General features: G+C 36.2%; 1 protein-coding gene across 4 annotated transcripts in view; it reads right to left on the bottom strand.

The window, feature by feature from the left end:
* Positions 1–20,536, bottom strand: part of CPED1 (cadherin like and PC-esterase domain containing 1) — a 266,420-nt gene that overhangs the window by 159,546 nt on the left and 86,338 nt on the right. For 3 of the 4 annotated variants that reach the window (XM_042923099.1, XM_042923100.1, XM_042923101.1), the window contains 2 exons: positions 11,046–11,178; positions 9,546–9,714 (listed from right to left, as the gene is read on the bottom strand). In XM_042923099.1, the coding sequence (XP_042779033.1) occupies positions 9,546–9,714; positions 11,046–11,178 (302 nt within the window). Of the gene's footprint in view, positions 1–9,545; positions 9,715–11,045; positions 11,179–20,498; positions 20,529–20,536 lie in introns of those variants that run through there. The other variant, XM_042923102.1, reaches the window with a different exon arrangement.

Here is a 20,536-nt window from a genome sequence, read left to right as displayed (position 1 = left end):
ATAAAATCATACTTTAAGATGACCACCCTGATGCAGTTTTTAAATTTAATCCAAATAAGAGTAGATGAAGTAATACATCAATTCATTTTACAAACTCCTGAGACCAGCCTTTTATTCACATTCTTTCTACAAGCTGACATAAATCTCCGGGGCCTGCAGAAGGGCCAGATGCTCAGTAAAAAAGTCTTTTACAAGGTCAGTTCCACAGTCTGCAGTTTTAGATGTAAAATGAAGATCAGAAGAAGAACACTTCCTAAGGTTGAAAAACCATACTGTAACTTTAACCTGCATCCAGAGACATTACTCATTTTTACCCCGGGGAATATATGAGCAATCTCATCCAACATTATGAAAGGCACTGCATAAATACTGATGACAAATGAGGCTAACTTCATCCCCTGCAACTGTGTGATGTCTCCAAACCTGAGTAAGAGATATATGCATTCTTTAAAAAGGGTCTTTGTAAATAACAACATCCCTGCTTTGCCAGAGTTCGCTCTCCTCTGTGTACATTTGCTGACTGCACAGATGTGAGAGGCAGGGGCAGGCACTGGAGATGGAAAATGGTCCCCGGAAAGCCCCAGTGGTGGGAGAGCTGGTGATTTAGAGCTGCAGCCTGGGCAGGATGTTGCTTTAACTTGGGTTTCTTTTGGAGATGAGTCTTACAGATAGATACTGACTTAAGAAAAGCCCACATTATCCCATGTTTTCCCCTTTCTATCAGAGTGGCACTGTCCAGAAATTCAAATTATGACATCTGTCCAAGGCATTCGCCAGAAAGCCACTGGAAGACCACTGAAGCATAGATGAGCTAAATTAGAACGGTTAGGGATGAAATAGATTTGGGCATTTCTTCACACAGTTAAAAAATTTTAAATGGTAGTAACTAGACTTATCATGGGGGTCATTTCATAAGGTATAAAAATACTGAATCACTAGGATATTTATCTGAAACTAAGAAGGTACTGTATATCAATTATACTTCAACTAAAAAGAACATATCATCTCCAAATACAGTTTTACTTCTTAAAAAAATGGTTGAAATGATCCTCAATTGAATTCAATCCAAAACACATTTATCAAGAGCTGATTATATTCAAGGAATTATCTTCATCTAACTTTGACTACCGAATATCAACAAATGAACGTCTTTAAATGTAAGATGGCTGATCAAACAATGAGTTCATTTAAGTTATGTCTCAACTAGACAAAATAAGACTTTTGACAAGTCTTCCTGCTGGAAGTCACAAATCACTCTAGCAATACATTTTCGTCAAAGCGGTCTGTTCTGATCACAGGTATAAAGAATCTCCAGACGTCATAAAGAAGTTACAGATATGAGAGCTTCCTCTCTGCTGGATAACTAGAATGGATAAAGGGATAAATCGTGACTTTTTACTGTAAGAGCCAAATTTAAATTTATGACATTTCTTGCCGTTAATCTATATGACCTGTGCATAAAGACAGCCATGGACCCATTTGACCAAAATTTACAGTTAGAATGTTCATGTAAGAGTTCCAGTCATGAATTCATGGATAAAACTGGAGGGTTTTGTAATTGAATTGAAAGCATTTTAAGGGAAGAAGTTGTTGAATAAAATATGGCTTAAAATTGGATTTATTATATTCACCAAGAATATCGACACTGCTTTAGCAGCAACTTATTTTTTTAAGAGAGAAAGAGTGAGCACGTGCAAGTGTGGGGTGGAGGGGGAGGAGGAAGAGGCAGAGAGAGAATCTTAAGCAGGCTTCACGCCCAGTGCTGCCCAACGCAGGGGGCTCAGTCTCAGGACCCTGGGATCATGACCTGAGTTGAAATCATGAGTCAGACACTCAACTGACTAAGCCACCCAGACCCAGGCACCTCTAAATGGTTGTTGTAAAACAGAATCAAAGAATATAGTAAACAAATGTTACATTTGCTATTAATTTTCTTTCCTGTTTTCTATGTTCCCCTCACTTTTTTTTTTTTGAGAGAGAGCGAGCGAGCGAGCAAGAGAGAGAGCAAGTGGGGGATAGGGGCAGAAGGATAAGGAAAGCTAGAATCCTAACAGGCTCATCGCTCAGTGTGGAGCCCGACAAGGAGCTTGATTTCACCACCCGGGAATCACAACCTGAGCCGAAATCCAGAACTGCACGTTCAACCAACTGAGCCACCCAGGCGCCCCTCTTCCCCTCAGTTTTAAATTTGAACATCCTTTGGAAACACCTAACACTTACATTTTAAATTGTTTTTATCGTATAGAAGGAGATCTTAGAAAAAAATTTACTTTATAAAGTATCTATTTTTCATTATTTCTCAAATTTGCATTTCTTGATATTTTTCAAGTCTCCCTAAAGCTTTGGCAGGTAAAATATCTCAGCAGCAAACCTAATTGGAAATAAATGAGCTCATAGTTATAGCTGTTATTACTTTCATACTTCCACTAACTGCCAGAATATTCTATAAGTGGCCACTGATAACCGGTTTAGTAGGTTTGCCTCACTGCACACTGCATAAATCACGACTGATTTAACTAAGTAATTCAGCCTTTGAGTCAAGGACTCAGTACATACACACACACACACACACACACACACACACACACACACACAATTGTGTTTCCACAGAATTTAAAGCCAGTAAAACTTTGATGTCACATAGTCAGGCTTCAGAGTGGATCTTGGTCCTGTCTTCCACATTAGCATTGAGAACCGTTTCCGCATATTTTTCACATTTAAAACTATCAGGAGGAAGCAGTTTTGGAGGATGGTCAAGTGATTTAACAGATAAGTAAAATCTATTTGTTTTAGCTGAAGCAACAAGCACTTCACTTGAGGGGTAAATAGACACTCCCTTGTTTTCAGAAATCTAGCCATAGCATCCTGTATAACTTTGACCTCGTAAGGAAATAATCGCTCTCTGGAACATTAACCCAGGAAGCTGTACTACCTCCCTGTGAGAGCTGATAACGGTATTGCCCAGAGTAATCAGGCAAGATCTTGAAAAGACAAATTCCAAGGAGAGGATAAAAATGACAAGAACTGCATGCTTTCCAGTGCTACATCTACTGCTTGCCTCTGTCCTGCAGACGCGACAAGGATATGAATAAGAAACAAACTAGTGAATAAAGCATGAAAATCTAAAGAGAACCAAATCACAAAGAGCTTTCTTTTCCTGTGCTTTACCTTCAAGAAATACAGTAGTCTCCCATTATCCACGGGGGGGGGGGGGGGGGGTCTGTGTCAAGACCCCCCGTGGATGCCTGAAACCACGGATACTATTGAACTCTGTAGGTACTCGTTTTTTCTTACACATACACACCTAAGATAAAGTTTAATTTATAAATTAGGCACAGTAAGAGATTAACAACAGTAACTAATAATAAAGTAGAACAGTTGTAACAATGGGCTGTATTAAAAGTTATGTGAATGTGCTCTCTCTCTCTCTCTCTCTCAAAATATCTTCTTGTGCTGTACTCACCCTGCTTCTTGTGATGATGTGAGATGATAAAATGCTTGTGAGAGAGGAGGTGAGGTGAATGACATAGGCACGTGACGTAGGGTTAGGCTACTATTGCCCTTCTGCTGATTCATCACAAGGAGGATCATCTGCTTCCAGAAGCCTTTGGTGGCAGGGAACAGAAATTGCGAAAAGCAAAACTGCGGGTAAGGGGAGATTACTGTAGGTAAAAAGTGTTTTATTTCTACCAGTCATTTCTACTGGGGCTAGAAGAAGTGATGCTTAAATAAAGAAGAAAAAAGGGGGGGGGGGATACTTCAAAAGGACAAATAATAAAAATCTGTGTGAAGGGGATTGTGCAAGCCGTTTTGAACTGGTCTGTCCAGTGGTGGCAATGGTCAGGATGACTGGAGTGTGGGGAGGGTGGGTGCCAGAGGCTTCTTTGAGGGGACAGAATGGAGGAAAGTATTTTTGTTTTCCTCCTGCCTCTCTCCTGTGATCCCCTGTAAAATCCACCCCAGGACTCAGGCTGCTTAATTCTGGGGTGATTATGTCCTGGTCAGGTGAAGACTTGATGAGAAGTGTGAGATTGTAACACATCTCATATTCACTCCTCCACTCTATTGTCTCTCAAACCTCAAGTCTGATGGATTATAATGGAGAGAAGTGCTTCCTCCCAAGGCTTTATTTACTTCCTAAGGGTTTAGGGAGTAAAATTCTGACCAGAGAAACCACCTGCAAGAGTGGCAGCAGAGAGAATTGATTGAAAGTGGTTTTTGTGACGCCTGGAACTCATTCTGTGCCATATCCTTGGGGACACCTACAGGACTGACCTTCCCCAAAGAGCAGACCCGTTGGAATACAGAGTATCCGCAGGAGCACTTCAGCTCAAAGAACAAAACAGGGACACATGAAAAGTACAGCTACCTCCAGTAGGGGGCAAGCAAAGGAAAAGTAAGGCAACAAAGTAAAAGACACATACATTGCTACTAAAACTAATAATAGACTCAGGACCCTGTGGTGCAATGGATAGAACAGTGACTTCTAAAACTAATGGACTAGGAATTTTTAAAAAGCATGATTAATATACTCAAGGAAATAATATATTCAAGGAAGACAGGAGCAAAATCAAATGTGAAAAAGAAATGATAAAGAATCAAGAGGAAATAAAATAAGAAATAAATTGGCGTAAGTAAAAATATGCATACTTCTTAAGGGGTTTCTCCACACGAAATGAAGGGGTCAAAATCTGGACAACAGAAGAAAGGAAGAAAAAACAGTGAGCAAAAATTTTTCAAGCAATGATGAAAACACATTTTCCAGAATTAAAGAGTAAAGACTTCAGGCCCAAATTGGAAACACTCAGTAAGGAGAGAAACAAATAGGGGAGGATGTCGTTAAGCAATCTGGAGAGCTAATTCCTATCTTACACGAGTTGTTCCAAAAAAATTGAAAAAGAGTGAAAGTTATCTAGTCCTATTTTATCCAGTAATCTCAACTCTAAACACCAGGTAAGAGAAATATAAGAAAATACAATTATAGGTCCATATCATTTATGAACATAGATATAAAAATCGTAACTAAACAAATCCAACACATTATTGCAAAATAGTCCCAAATAATCACATAGGTTTCATCTCAGTGATGCAAGGAGGTTTTATTAAAAGAAAATCTAGCGATGTAATATACCACAAAAATAAACCTGAGGAGGAAAAAATCATATAATTTTATTAATGCAGGAAAAAGCATTTATAAAGTTCAAAATCTTTTTATGGTGAAGACTCCTAGCTAACTAAAAACAAAAGGGAACTTATTTAACTTTGTAAAGTTTATAAATCCGTCTCTCTCAAAATTACGCTCTAAAAAGGTTTACAAAGGAAATCATGTGATGTCTGGGATTTGTTTCAAAATAAACTGTTGTCTGGGAAGGGGAGTGGAGAGGGTGCAGATGAAACAAAATTATCCATATATTGCAATCGTTGTAACACACTGATGGATACTTTGTGGTTATTTATATTATCCTCCCTACTTTGGCAGGAATTATAAAAATTAAAGACCAAAACCTACTGCAAGCATTTTACTTAAGAGAGAAGCTTCAGCTGCTACACTCCTTTTAAAATGAAGAACAATTTGAGAACACTTAACTCTCATTTCTACCCTAAAAGACAGTACTGGAGGTTCTGACCAAAATTAGTAAAGGGAAAGAAAGAAAGAGAAAAGATGTATAAGAATTAAAAAGGAGATTAAGGAGCAGCTGGGTGGCTCAGTCGGTTAAGTGTCCGACTTCAGTTTAGGTTATGATCTCGAGGTTTGTGAGTTTGAGCCCCGCATCCGGCTCTGTGCTGACAGCTCAGAGATTGGAGCCTGCTTCGGATTCTGTGTCTCCCTCTGTTTCTGGCCCTCCCTTTCTCACACTCTGTCTCCCTCTCAAAAATAAACCTTAAAAAAATTATTTTTTAAAAAGGAAATTAACATGACTTTATTTGCAGATAAAATAATCATCTGCCTTAAAAACTCAAACCTAATGATACCGATGATAAAATTATTGACACAAGTTTACCAAATACAAGTTCAACTTCAAAAATAGTATTTCTCTATCCTAGCAATAACCAACTACACAATACAATGTCAAAAAGCATATCAACAAATATTCTAAGGAATCTAGAAATAAACATAAGAACATACAAGATCTTTCTAGAGAAAATATTTTAAACTCTAATAAAGGAAAAACAAAATGATCTGACTCAAGAGACAATATTACAAATATAATAATAATAATAACATTATTATTATTATTCAAAAATTAATCTATAAATTTTATGTGATTATATATTGAAATTACTGGAGGATCTTAAAAATATACTTGAATGCTAAAATATTTATGAGGAAATAAATGTCTATACCATAGTTAACTTGATTTTGAAAAGAAAAAGTAGGAGCAACCTCCCTGCCAGGTGTTAAGATGTATAACTGACAAAATAATAAAACAAGTGGGCCAACTGGAACAGAACAGAGAGCTCAGAGGCAGCTCCATATACAAATAGGAACTTATACAGTAAAAGTGATATTACAGTCATGGGAAATGATGAGTTTTTAGCCCATGAAAATTGATTATATAGAAAAAAATTCTGGATCAAAGGTGAACTCTAGTTGAATAAAATATTTGTGTGTCCTGGAAAAATTATAAAGGTAATAGAAGAAAATGAAGAAGCCCACCCCTGTGACTTAAAGATAAGAAACAACTTCTGGAACTAAATCTCCAAAGCAGAAATTATAGGGAAAGTTTAATTTGATGAATCAATTGAAGATTTCTGATCAACAAAGGATACCAAGGATAAAGTTAACCGGTGACAAATTGAGCCATTTGTGAGAGTAAGATACTACTGTTCACCTGTTGCAAGCTGGAAAAGTTAAGTGTTGGGCAGGTTGTCGGGACATGGAAAGACTGATAATGGCACAGAAACTGGCACAGGCATTCTGGAGGGTAAGCTGGCATTATTGAATTCTATCAAATGAACCCATAGCTGATGACCTAGCAAGTCCAATGATAGGTGTATGTTTTCCAGAACAAATGGATTCAGGTTCATTAAGAGTCTAATACAAGAATTTGTACATCTGCGGCACTATTTGGGTTAGTCGAGAGTTGGAACAATCAAGGTGTCTCTCACTGGAACGCTGGTTAAGTGAAGTGTAACGCAATACATCATGGAACACAGTAAATCAGTGCAAAGTAACACAGAAGGTAGACACATAACAACGTGGGTGTTTCCTTCCCGAAAATATGTAGTGCTTCACATAAAAAAGTTAGAAGAAAAAAATCTCTAATACAATACAATTTACATAAATTAAAAGCACATATATGCATAACAAAACAGAACTGCATTTTTACAATAACCTAAACAAAAAGATACACATTAAATCATTGTAATGCTGCCCCAAGGAACTGCATGGGGAATAGGGATGAAATGGATTATATAAATAGATGTGGGAGTCTTGCACCGATGGCTAATGGCAAATTCTACAAGAACAGGGATTTTGGACTGGGCTCCGTAAACATTTGTTGAATGCGTGAATGTGACATGAATTTAGTGATACGATTCTTTTATCTCTCAGTACCTGAGTTCCAAAAATTAGGTTGCATCATATGAAACTGCAACTTTTTTTAAGTCAAGAATGGCCACATACTAGCAATTTCATATAATTCAACCTAATATAAACAGAAATCTGAAAATAATTAAAGGTACTTAGGTAAAAATAAATAGCCACTGTGAAGACTGGTAGGAGATAACGCGAAAGACAAACCAAATTTGATGCTACTTTTTCATAATTAACTAAAAAACACCTATGTTGATATAGTTACGATAATTGTTCTTTAAGTATCTTATGACTTAAGTCATCAACACTATTTCCCTAAAATGTCAGCCATCTATTTTACTAAGGAATATAGCATTTGCACCTTTTATCATGCTGATCCTTTTTTTTAATTGACAATATTTAAATGAGCCATTTAAAACATTTTTCACCATTGGAAGATTTTCCAGAATTTACAAAGTAGTTTATATAAGATAAATTCTGAAAAAAATCAGGTTCAGTTACTTCTGAATCTCTTGAAGCTATGAAAGGCATTGCACATTCTTTTTAAAAACAACAACATTTTATTATGATTGAGATACAAAAAGCTGTACCTATTTAACATATTCAATCTGATGAGTTTGGAGATAACTACACCCATGAATCCATCCTCACACTCAAGCCATAACATATCTATCCCATCCAAATTTTACCTCCCACCCTGTGTATGTATGTATGTGTGTACGTACCTATATATTATGTGTTATTTAGCGATAAGGACACTTAACATAAGATCTACTCTCTTAGCAAATCTTATTAACTGCAGGCATTATGCTATACGTAGAACTCTAGGTCATACTGATCTTGCATAACTGAAACTTTGTACCAGTTGACCAACATTTTCTCATCTCCCCTTTTCCCCCCACCCCTGGTAACTATCATTCTATTTTCTCTCTGCTTTTGTGAGTTTGACAATTTTATTTCTATTTTTTATAATGTTTATGTATTTTTGAGAGAGAGAAAGAAAGAGCACAAGCAGAGGAAGGATGGGGGGTGGGGCGGGGGGGGGCGGGGAGAGAATCCCAAGCAGGCTCCACTCTGTTAGCACAGAGCTGGACGCGAGGCTCAGTCTCACAAACCGTGAGATTATGACCTGAGCTGAAATAAAGAGTTGGATGCTTAGACGACTGAGCCACCCAGGTGCCCCGTGTTTGCAAAGTTACATTGTTATATAAGTAGGATCATGTAGTATTTGTTCTTTGAAGGAATTTTTGATTTTACAGAAATAATTGTTCAGAGGACAGGTAAGACAAAACAGGAAGAAATTGAAAGAACATACAAACCAAAGCACTTGAGTGTTCTTTCAATTTCTTCCTATTTCCTCTTAACTGTCCTCTGAATGATTATTTCTGTAAAGTTGGAAACTTCTTAAAATTTACCCAATATGTTGTCGCTAGACCTCATTTTCAACTGAGGCAACCTGAGTTACCTTTTATAACTAAATTTTTGGGGAGTTATTATTAAGTGCTTCCCAGAAAACTTTCTCATCATGCTTTATATCATGACTTACTATCTTAGGCACACTTGAGAGCTTTGTTTTTCACTTAGGAAATATTCCATATTGACTACTGTGACAAAATAGGTATTTTGCTTCCTAAGAATGAAGAAAAAAACATAAGGGAAAAGTAATATTTTCATTTGTTGCAGTGAGTATATTTTTCTTAAATAAGTGAAAAGTCAAGAAAACAGAATACAGCTGAGAATTAGCTTTGTAATGGGTCAAAGAATTGAACTAAAAAGATGAATTGAGAAAACAAGATGTAACTTTTGTGATCCCTAGTGAATTAAGCTGCTTCCAGTTCATTTTTGAGCCTGCACCTATTAAATGAAAATCTCCACTTGCAGCAATAAAATGATGCAATCTTTGTTCAATGGGATTTGATAATCATAAAGGTCAGAGAAAGGCAGTTCAACTCACTTTACTTATCTTTAATATACTTTCAATGAAATAACAGCTTCGATGGAATTTTACCTTGACAGTGAAGCGTTTTTTCTTTGGTGGATTCCAAACCGCGCCGGTTGAATGAATGAATGCACGCAAAGGGCTTAAAGATGTCACCAACACATATGCTTTAAGAATCACAGACAGTTCTTCAGCTCTAAAGATTGTTTCATGTGGAGCAAGGACTGTTGTTTGATTCCTAAAAAATAAAACAGCATAGCTAATGCTCCATAACTTAGGGTATGTAATTTGTAAATTACCTCGAAACTTTGTACACTCATCTATCCTTTGTTGGACCTCAGCCTTCCATGTGTGGGTTTCCTTCAGCAATCCCACTGCTCATTAGCATCACTACAGGTACATATACAGGTACAGAGAGAGAGAGGAGATCAAACTGATAAGAGTTCTGCACTCTGGTAGATTTAATTAAAATAATTTTTTTTTTGAAAGAAAGGTAGGAAAATACCTAAAATGAGGTTTAAAGATTTCAAAGATGTACATTGGTCATGTATGTACCATCACTACAAAAGTGATACAAATTATAGTTTAGGGAACAGTGAAACCTGACATTTTCCAGTCCTGCCCTCGATTGCCTTTGCTCTACCTTCTCCTTGACAAGAGATACTATTATATTTCTCAGTAGTAGACAGGTCACCAAAATATGCCAACATACATTCCCCACTAATTTGATTCTACCCAATAACCATCACCACAGGTAATTCTGGATTAATTTAAAGCACAGAGCATGAAGTAAACACTTCAGTCTACAAAGGAAAATTAACACTAATACTTTGTGATGAAACAAATATACTTTCCTCATAAAAGATGCCAAAATGTTTAACTATTTGCTTTTTGCATGATGTTTCTATGTTTCATATCTAAGTTTAATCAATGAACAGACTATGCTATTTCAACCTTTTAAGTCTTAGGTAAACAGAGGTGCATATGATCCTTCAATAAATACTGTTAACTGTGGAAATACTACCTAATAATTATAAAATTAGATGAGGTAAACTATTCTGTCTCTTGGATAAGATAATGAAAATCTCTTAATTTTTCACTATAATCTATCTACTTTGAAAAATAATTTTCCTGGAGGAAACTTAAATAACTTGGTACCCTGCAGTTGCTTTCTTAGATCATAAGGGCCATAAAAAAATATATTAACTAGAAAAAAAAAATCATTCAGCCATACTCATAGACCAGGGCAATGTCATTTGAGTACAAAATGGAAGTTAAAATTTTATAGTTTCACATTGTCAAGGTTTCAAATTCAATTTCCATTAATGTAACTTCCTAGATAAGAGTCCTATTTACCCAAATGTTTATTTTTTGGCAGGAGAGGTTTGAATTAGTCTAGGAGAAAATCAATGATGGTGTTCTTTATTAAGAAGAGATAGCTGAAATTTTATGTAATAGAACCTAATCATTCAAACATGTAATACCCCCTAGATATCTTCAGGAGTTTTCTCTTATTAGCTGTCTCCAAAAATGCATGCTGGATAGAACAATTCAAAATGATTAGCTTACAGCTGTTCACGTTGCCAGTCCCATGGTTTCCACATATGTGGCTTCACTGTTTTTAAAAGGTCACTCAGAGTACTCTGCTTTAACTGTATGCTCTGATCCAGACACACAGAGGGGCTCACCACAAGTCGCAATTCTGAAAAAATTCAAAAGAGCACAAAACAGTCATTTTATCATTTCTTTTTGGAATTGCTTCCAAAATAGTGTTTGCTGTGTTCAAATACAGGGTCCATGGGAAATATGCAACCAATTTTTTCTCCATTCTTAATCAAAGTTAGATTCATTAAATCATGGATGTTTAGAAAAGCCTTTGTTTTGTAGTTTATTGTCTTACAACAAAACAGGAAAACAATTGTAATAACTGATTTCAAATTTTCTTGCTCAGAAGGGAGGTAGATATGATGTCTCCAACTGACCTCACTGAGCAGATCTATTCTCCCCACATGTTAGAGATGCACTCTTAATATGGGGAAGATGGCTGCAGGGGCAGCCTCTGTTTGTGAGGAGAATATTACATGGCTGACTTGAGTAGATTTCCTGGCAGTGCAGTCCGTCATGTGCTAGAGTCTGTCATGCTTCATGATATTGGTAAAGTCAACAATAGTGCTTTATTATTTTATAAAATATTATTTAATAGTTTTTTGAAGTATATAAAACTGAAGACCAACAATAATGACTTACTTCAAAATACTCACTGGTATTTAAAAAAAATAAATGTATTGGATGTACATGGTTAGAAAAAGCAAACTGTATAGAAAGCTATCCAGATTGGAAAAACAAAACAAACAAAAAACTCAGAAGCACCCAGCAATCCACCCCTAACCAGAGCCTCTCTCTGCCAAAGCCAATGCTTTACATATTCACCTTTGAAGTCCAAAGAAGCACCCAATGGGTAAGATGCATATGGCTCTTCAATATGTAAATTGATACAAATATCAGTATATCTACATTACTTATACTTGTAGATGTTTCTGCTTTTTAAATGATCCAAAGGAGACATTATAGTAGTTCCCCTCATCTGTAGCTTCACTTTCCTCAGTTTTAGTTACCTGTGGTCAACCCCAGCCAAGAAGCAAATGATCCTCCTTCCAACGTACCATCAGAAAGAAGGTCAGCAATAGCCTAATGTTATGTCACGGTGCCTATGTCATTCACCTCACTTCATATCATCATATTGGTATTTTATCATCTCACATCATCACAAAAAGGATAAATGCAATACAATATTTTGGGAGAGACCACATTCACATAACTTTTATTACAGTCCAGTTATAACCGTTCTATTTTATTATTAGTTATCGTTGTTAATCTCTTACTGTGCCTAATTCATAAAATAAACTTTATCTTAGGTGTGCATGTATAAGAAAAAACATAGTACGGATAGGATTTGGTAATGTCTGTGGTTTCTGCACAGGGGGTCCTGGGATATATTCCCTAGAGATAAGGGGGGATTACTGTATAATCTAGGTCTATATCTAGCATATTAACCTACCAATCCATCCCAGAATCCTTTCCATATCAGCATATATATAGAATTACATTAGACTTCTTAATGGCTTGGGGTGTGCTGTTAAATGAATGCACATTTAATTTAATCGTTCTTATTGTTGTGTATTCAGATTAGTTTTGTAATGTTTGTCTTCTGTTATTTCAAAAATACTGCAATGAATGCTCTTATCCATCTATTTAGGTATACTTTTACAAGTTTATCTAGGGGCAAATTCTAATCTGTATGCGTAATAGTCAGATCAACAAATAAACGCATTGTAAATTTGATAGCTATTACTGAATTGCCTTCGTTGTCCACATTCCCATTCTCTCCAACAGCATTTGAGAGTTGTTGTTTCCTTACTGCCAGGTCACAGTGATTTATTTTTAAATTATACAATTTATCTAGCTATCAAAATGGAACAAAGCCTTTAAATTATTTTTCCCCCTTGTGCACGTTTCATCAATACTAACATAGTCTAATTTAAAACACTTCACACTCTTAAGTAAAAGTCAGCAGAAGTCAAGCTGTTCAATGTATTCCCATATCTCATTATTTAGCACAGTGTGATCTTTCTCAAAAAATGATAGCCTACTTGGAAGGCTTCCTTATTAATGAAGTTCTAATACATCATAATAAAAGAAATACTCAAATTGCTTGTTTCTGGAGGTGGCAAATGAAGAGTCATTAAGGTAATTTCTTTTCTTGGGAATCACAACTTAAAAAAGAGTTGAACTGTTTCTATAATCCTTTACATTTGCAGCAAGGAAATGTGTTTTCTTTCTTTCTTTTCTTTTCTTTTCTTTTCTTTTTTTTTCTTTACTGAATAGACCTTTTTAGAGTTTATTACTAGGATAAGTTTTGTCTCTCCAGAAGAGCTAATTTGTGGCCTTCTTTTGTATAATATGAGAACAGTGTAATTTACTCCGATTTCCTTTTTATCCTTACTGCCAGGAAGCACAGCATTGATTTGAAGCCCAGGCAGAGCTGACTTTGAAGAAGCTATCCCTATTAAGTGTTTTACCAAGATAGCAGCTCACTGATTTTCAGGAAGTAGTAGTCAGCAAATATGTCAAAAAATAAACAATTTTATGTCACCCACTTTTGGCTTAGTTCAAGTGGAAGAGCCTATAGCATGGAGCTAAAGGAATCCAATACAGGAATTGTCAAGAATATGTCAGATTTCCACATCAGCCCCTGAAACTGTGGTTGAACAGTGGAATTTAATATCGATTAAAGTAATTTTTACCCTTTGTGAAATATATATAACTTTCCATTATCTTATTCCAGGTTTGGAGGTTACTCTTAATGATTCTAACCCCCTTCCCTGCAAAAAAACCAAAAAAACAACTCTAAGTAGATGTTCTCTGACATCAAAAATCATTTCCATTTCCCTTGATTATAGCTAAAAAGTAAAAATAAGCTCCATTAATACTATAAAAGCTGCAACTACATTTTATGGAGCTATATAAATAATTGTGGAAATCTTAAATATCCTAGGTTCTTATTTAACAGAGTCAAAGAATTGTCTGTAGTCACTCTTCCTTCCATCTTTCATTTGGCCTATCTATCAAGGGCTCTCTCAACAAACTGGTCCAATCCACTTGTTTTAATATTCCATTCCCTCCTTCTCCCTTGACCCCCCCCCCCCAACACACGCAGAAACCTAGAAATCCTCCATAAACGATGCCAAAACTAGCTTCTGTTTTGGGGGAAAATTGGGAGATGAGTCTCTGTGATGTAGTCTTTCATATGACCTTGTAATTCATTAACACATGTTTATTATTTCCAGAAAATAATTAAAGATGGAGGGTCTAGCATGTGTCTTTAGTGCTTTCCTATCCCACCCTATGAGGACTAAATGAATAAGCAGATACAGATACGAAATATCATACATTTTTATTTATTGACTACTCTTATCTTATTTTAAGGAGCTCTGAAGCTTATAACTTTACCTCTTACCCAGAGGAAAAATGAACTTTTTTTGAAGGCTGCTTTTCTCTGCCTTCTAATATCTGGTTACTGATATAGCCAAGTACTGAATACCCGATGAGTGTGGTGCAGTTTTAAGAAAAGAAAGATTAAACCAGAACCACAAGACCTGGGTTTTCATTTTGATTCTTACCAACCAATGCTTCATGGGCATGTGACAATGTCAAGGAATCTTCTAGAATCCAGAATATGATTCCCCATAAATCTCCTGATTGTCCCATATCACTAAACACAATGCTGATGCATAACAAGTGCTCAGTAAATGTTTGTTCTAGCAATGAGCTAGTTTGGAAGGTAGGAGGACTAAGCCAATGTGTACTTGGAGAACAAAATGATATCCCAATGTATTAAAAATATTTTAATTTTTTCCCTTGCTTATGGCATATAATTATATATATCATAGGCAAAGACTAAACACTGTAAAACTAGCAAAGATTAGCAGCCAAATTTATACTGTATTTGATTTAATGTTTTGCCCAGAGCTAATAATTAATAGAAAAGTAATAGTTGGAAAATGTAATTATATTTCATAAATGTTTGAGTATTGTCTTGCATTTCATATTAGGAAGCTAAACTTAGCCAGTATTTTCTTATTTTAAAACTTCCAATGAAGATAAAAGGTCTTAATTAATAATTGACAATTAGTTTTGAGATTAGAAGTTTACATAAATACCATTTGTGGGTATATTAATTGTTCTCCTTACCCAAAGATATTTACAAGTCTTAGTCCTTAGCCTAGCCTGCAGGTATAAGGTATGCAAATATACCCTCAAAACTTATATACATAACAAATATAAATTAATATACGCAAAACTAACTTCATAGCCAGGAAGTAACTCTGGATCTGCGCCCTGGGAGAAAATGAATGGATGGCAGAGTCAAAGGGGTAAGTGAAGAGACTATTAATGGAGAAACTATTACAGAAAGGACTGTTAAACAAATGAGAGGAGGGTTAAGAGAAAACAATAGGTAGTGAAGCTCCTGGCGCTTACCTCCCCTAGCTCAGGAGGGCAGGGATTATAGAACCAAACAAAGAGCATAAGTGTGGGAGAGGACACTGAGCATGCGCTTTGGTCACAGGTAGAAGGACACAAGTACTTCCAAGCCAGGGTCTGGCAGGAAAGCAGGTTGGGGATAAATATCCCAAAGCTCTCTCCTCCTGAACTCTGATCTCCTGCAGAAGCCAGGGGACAAGGGAGCCCTGTTGATTAGTCTGCAGTGGACAGTTTCCTGGGGAAGGGTCTAGAGTAGAAGGCCAAATGGAGAATATCCAGCACAAACCTTGTATTTGGAAAATACAAATTTTGGCCCTCATTTTCTCCTTACTAACCACATGTCCTGGAGAAACAATTATATGATATGTGTGTTTGTGTGTATGTGCACGCACATGTGGGAAGAGTAAGAGAGAAATAATATTAGCTTTGATCTTGAAAGCATTTGTACATGGCAGCAGGGCATGTCTTAAGATGAATCATATGAAATTACCTTTTGTTAGTAAAAACATGACTGAACATTGATCAAATATCAGCAATTCATAATGTGTCTTTTACCACAATGTGATGCTTATTGGAAGAAAGCAAGAGAGTACATAAACCTACCACCTGTGAAAGAAGGTTCCAGTGGCTAGAATGTCTATGGGCAGGAATGACAAAAGAGTGCATTGGTTAGTTTTATGTGTCAATTGGTTAGGGATACCCAGAGAGCTTCTTAAACATTATGGGTGTGTCTGTGAGGGTGTGTTCAGAAGAGATCGGCATTTGAATTGGTGGAATGAGTAAAAGCAGATAGCTCTCCCAGAGGTGGTTGGGCAGTAACCAATCTATTGAGGGCCTGAACAGAACAAAAAGGCAGAGGAAGGTTGAATTTGCTCTCTGCCTGATTGATTGAGCTGCGACATTAATCTTCTCCTGCCCTTAGAACACTTGGTTCTCAGGCCTTCAGACTCAGACTGGATTCTAACCATTGGCTGTCTATATCATCAGTCTTCCTGGGTCTCCATCTTGCAGATGGCAGATCATGGGATTTCTCAACTTCCAGAATCATGTGAGCCAATACCTTACAATAAATTTCTTTATCTCCTACTCTCCCAATAAACACATAAATGATAGAGAGATGATAGATAGGTAGATAGATAGATAGATAGATAGATAGATATTAGAGATCTTATTATCTGTTTCCCTGGAAAACCCTGACTAATACAAGGGGCTATCTTGAAATAATTCAATGACTATTTGGTACGTGCTCTGAAAACAACAGGAGCGTAGCCCATCTGCCAGTTCCTAAAAGAGAACAAATATCCTCATCTCTGAATCTGTTTCCTCTTTTGCATGATGATGAAAAAGACAGCAGTAAGCACAGTAGGTACTAAACAAATATTTACTGAATGAACAACTAAGTGATTTCTAAGGTCTTTTACAATTCTAAATTTCTGTGATCCTAGGTCAAAAGTTATGTTATAATTTTTAATATATGCTATATATGACCTAATGGAATAGATAAGTAGCAAAAGTCCAAGGGCCAGGGCTGGAATATGGCCCCTCTGTGAATTCAGGTATATTCCAGGAATCCTGAGTGCTCCACAAGGTCAGCCAGGTGCATTTTTATTTGTGTGAGCCCCAACAGACAACATAGGAGAGACTGTTTCTGAATCTCCTTTGAGCTCCTACCTTCTGAGAAAGTATCTGGGGAATATCAACCACCCTTTCATTTCTTGAGCCCTGTACAAACTGGAAAGGAAACACACCACAGATAGCTTCAAGTTCACCAACTTGATGACTCATTGGCAGTTAGAGAGGAGGGATTCTTTTAAGTATTAAGTACTTCAGACGGAATTCTCAGTTTACTGGACAGTGAGCTCTATGAAGTCAGGAATTTGGGTTTTCTCTTTCCATAGCATATCTAGTGCCAAACACACAGGCTGGCACTTAACGTAGGAGCTCAATATATCTCTGCTTAATAAGTGAATGCTAATGTCTTCTCACCAAATAGCTAGAGATATGTGCACTGGCCCTAGGAAAAGGGGCTGAAATGTAAAGAATGAGCCATCTAGCCGCTGAGCAGTTTTACTAGGGTTGTATGGTATAACTTTTTGTTCATGACCTAGGATATTAGCATAACATGGACAAGAATTGGTTTTCTCTGTCCACCTCAATGTGGTATCTGTTAGAGTAGCATGATGTGTTACGACCCTATCAGAGACGTTGCAACAATACTGAGGAGGCTCCAGTGAAGAACCAGAGATGGACACCATGAGAGGAACTATCAAAGGCCAAGAGGTCTAATATCAGCAAAGCCCCCTGGAAACCACAGCAAGCATAGAAAACCATGGAAGAGAATGTCATAAGCAGACTTCTAAGAGGAAGGCTGCCCCTTACAGGGACACCAGATAAGAGAGGGATTTGGGGACCAAGGTTGTACCTGTTTCCCCAAGGAAACTGAACCTGGGCCTGGGAAGACATGGATGAAACCCATAAAAATGCATGTTTTGCTTTGTCTAGGATGTTGCAATATAGTTGCTGCCCAGTAACTTTTTTCAAAAATATTTTACAAATAATATTCCAAAGAAATTTATTTTAAAAATCCTGATTCTTGTTTATTAATGGATTCCTATTCATAAGTATGACCATGAACAAATTCCTTAACTTTTCTGAGTTCAATATCTTTATCTGGAAAATGAGAATTGTAACAGTAGTGACAAGAAGAAGAACGTACCTCATACGGATACTGACAGAATTAAATATAAAATGTTCTTTAAAGTGCTTTGCACAGCACCTGGAATATATTAAATCCTAAAAAAATGTCATAGAACTACTTCTAGTAGTAGTTTAATATAATCCTTTCCTATAACCTAGGAAACCTGTTTATAATTGGAAACTTCAAAGTGTAACTAAAGTGTTATTTCTTTTGAATTTACTCAGCACTAAGGGCTCATCACTGATATCAAAGACCAATAAATCCTCTTTTACATGATTATGAAACATGTGACGTTTGACATTAGTCGCTTCAGAACAAAGCAGGAAATATGTGATATGCACAGATGCATAGACGAAAACAAAACACAGCATCTTTACTTGAAGTAGCCTGTGAAGACACACTGGTTTTAGTGACTTTCCTCAAGTTTAGCATTGCAATATCATCCCAGCAAAGCAGTTAATTTCCTGTTGTTTCACTTATTTAAAGGAGTTCTATATTAAGGCTAGGTTTCTGTGAATGGAGTAAGCCCAGGACTGACCAAGTTTTGCAATAGTGAAGTCTATTCTTCTCTATTTTGTTCAGGAAGATAACTTTTTCACCAACAACCACCACAACTAACTCTTAGTCAATAGAACTAGCTCTTGGTCAACAAATCTATGACACATAGACAAATCTATGACACTATTTCAGACCTGCACTTGAGTTTGAATGGTATAATTTGAGGATCTATGTGCTCCAAATACATCAATTCCTTAATGCATTTTTACTTTCATTTTATGAGAGTGGAATTATTAATACATAATGCTAACCTTAAGCTAAGCAACTCAAAATTTATTTCTCAAGATTTGACATTCTTATATTACTACCTATGTGGATTTGACACCAAAAGTTTAATTTCTCTGGTTTCAGAATATCTTTCCTATGTTACCATCTCAGGGTGGCTCAGACCACAAATACAAATATCTTACTATTTCAATATAGTACTTTTTGGGGGAGAAGAATAACTTCTATTTTATGTTGTAAGAAATAATATGTACTCCATGTCCTGATGGAAATGGAGACACAATTTGACCCACAAAAATTACCAGATCAATGACACAACAATGTGTTTTAAAGAAGTAGTCATTGCATAAAGTGTCCACCAACTAACCAGTCAATTAATCAGCCAATCAATCGATCAAATGCTTATTGAGCACTCAGTAAATGCAAGCCATAAATGTTCTTTCTGTTCTTTTTCAGCGGAAGTGTCGAAGTCATGCAATTCTCCAAAAACAATTTTCCCCATGAACTGCTCTATGTTTTGACCATGACAACACAAGAACCTTGAATTCTGTTCACTTTCCTTGGTAATAAAAGCTATGTCAAGACGAGTACTTCAATTTTCTTGCCCCTGTGATTTCACTGCAATGACCAAACAGCATGAAAGATTGTTTTATTACTTTATGGCAGCTTAATTTTGCTTTGATATTTTTCTGCATGAATTTTCCAGGGAAAAAGAAAGGGAAAAAAATGCTTGACTAGTTCAGCAAGACCAAAGATGAATAATTCAGTATAAATTAATGAGCATCATTAATAATAATTTGAAACACAGTCTCCAACAAATATTAATACATAGAGTGCAACAAATATGATAATAGAGTAGCTGTCTAAACCCACCCATTGTGAAAATAAGTTAATCACTTTATTAATATCAAACTTTTTTTCTCAGTAACATTTTCTGGAGTAAGCCATGAAATATTGTTGATATATATTACATCAGAATAATTAATGACTTACTAAAAATTTGTGATTTCCAAATTCTTCTTAAGTATATTAAAGTCAATCCTAATTTAAATACAAGACACAAACAATGGGGGTGATTGCCCCCATTTTAAACAAAACGATGCATTAACCTATTTCTCCTTTAATGGTAACTTCACAGACCAACTCAATCTTCAATTTTTACCCTATGTTTTTGGTATAATAAAACATGCACAGTATTACTGTCAATTTTCTTCTCTACTTCTACACTATTTATAAGTAAGTGTATTATATGTGAGCCAAGTACATATTTAGAATATCAGTATTGTCATAATATCTAACTCCAAGATTGAGACAAAAATATAGAACATGTGGAGACTAGAGCCAGTTGCCAAATGAAATCTAATGAGGGCCAGAGATCCAAATGCCAGAAATAGGTCAAGAACATGGAAATATGTCAGAAAAGATTTTTGGTTAGGAGACAGCAAACATACTTCTATGGAACCGTTTTATTCTAAGTTCTTTCCCCTCCCACAACTGACCAGCCATATAGTTGGAGTCTTTGGAGATCAGGCTTGGC

The sequence above is a fragment of the Panthera leo genome, chromosome A2 (genome assembly GCF_018350215.1).
Source record: "Panthera leo isolate Ple1 chromosome A2, P.leo_Ple1_pat1.1, whole genome shotgun sequence".
Taxonomy (NCBI): domain Eukaryota; kingdom Metazoa; phylum Chordata; class Mammalia; order Carnivora; family Felidae; genus Panthera; species Panthera leo.
The sequence above is the reverse complement of the archived record's forward strand: the minus strand, read 5'-3'. Positions and strand labels throughout refer to the sequence as shown.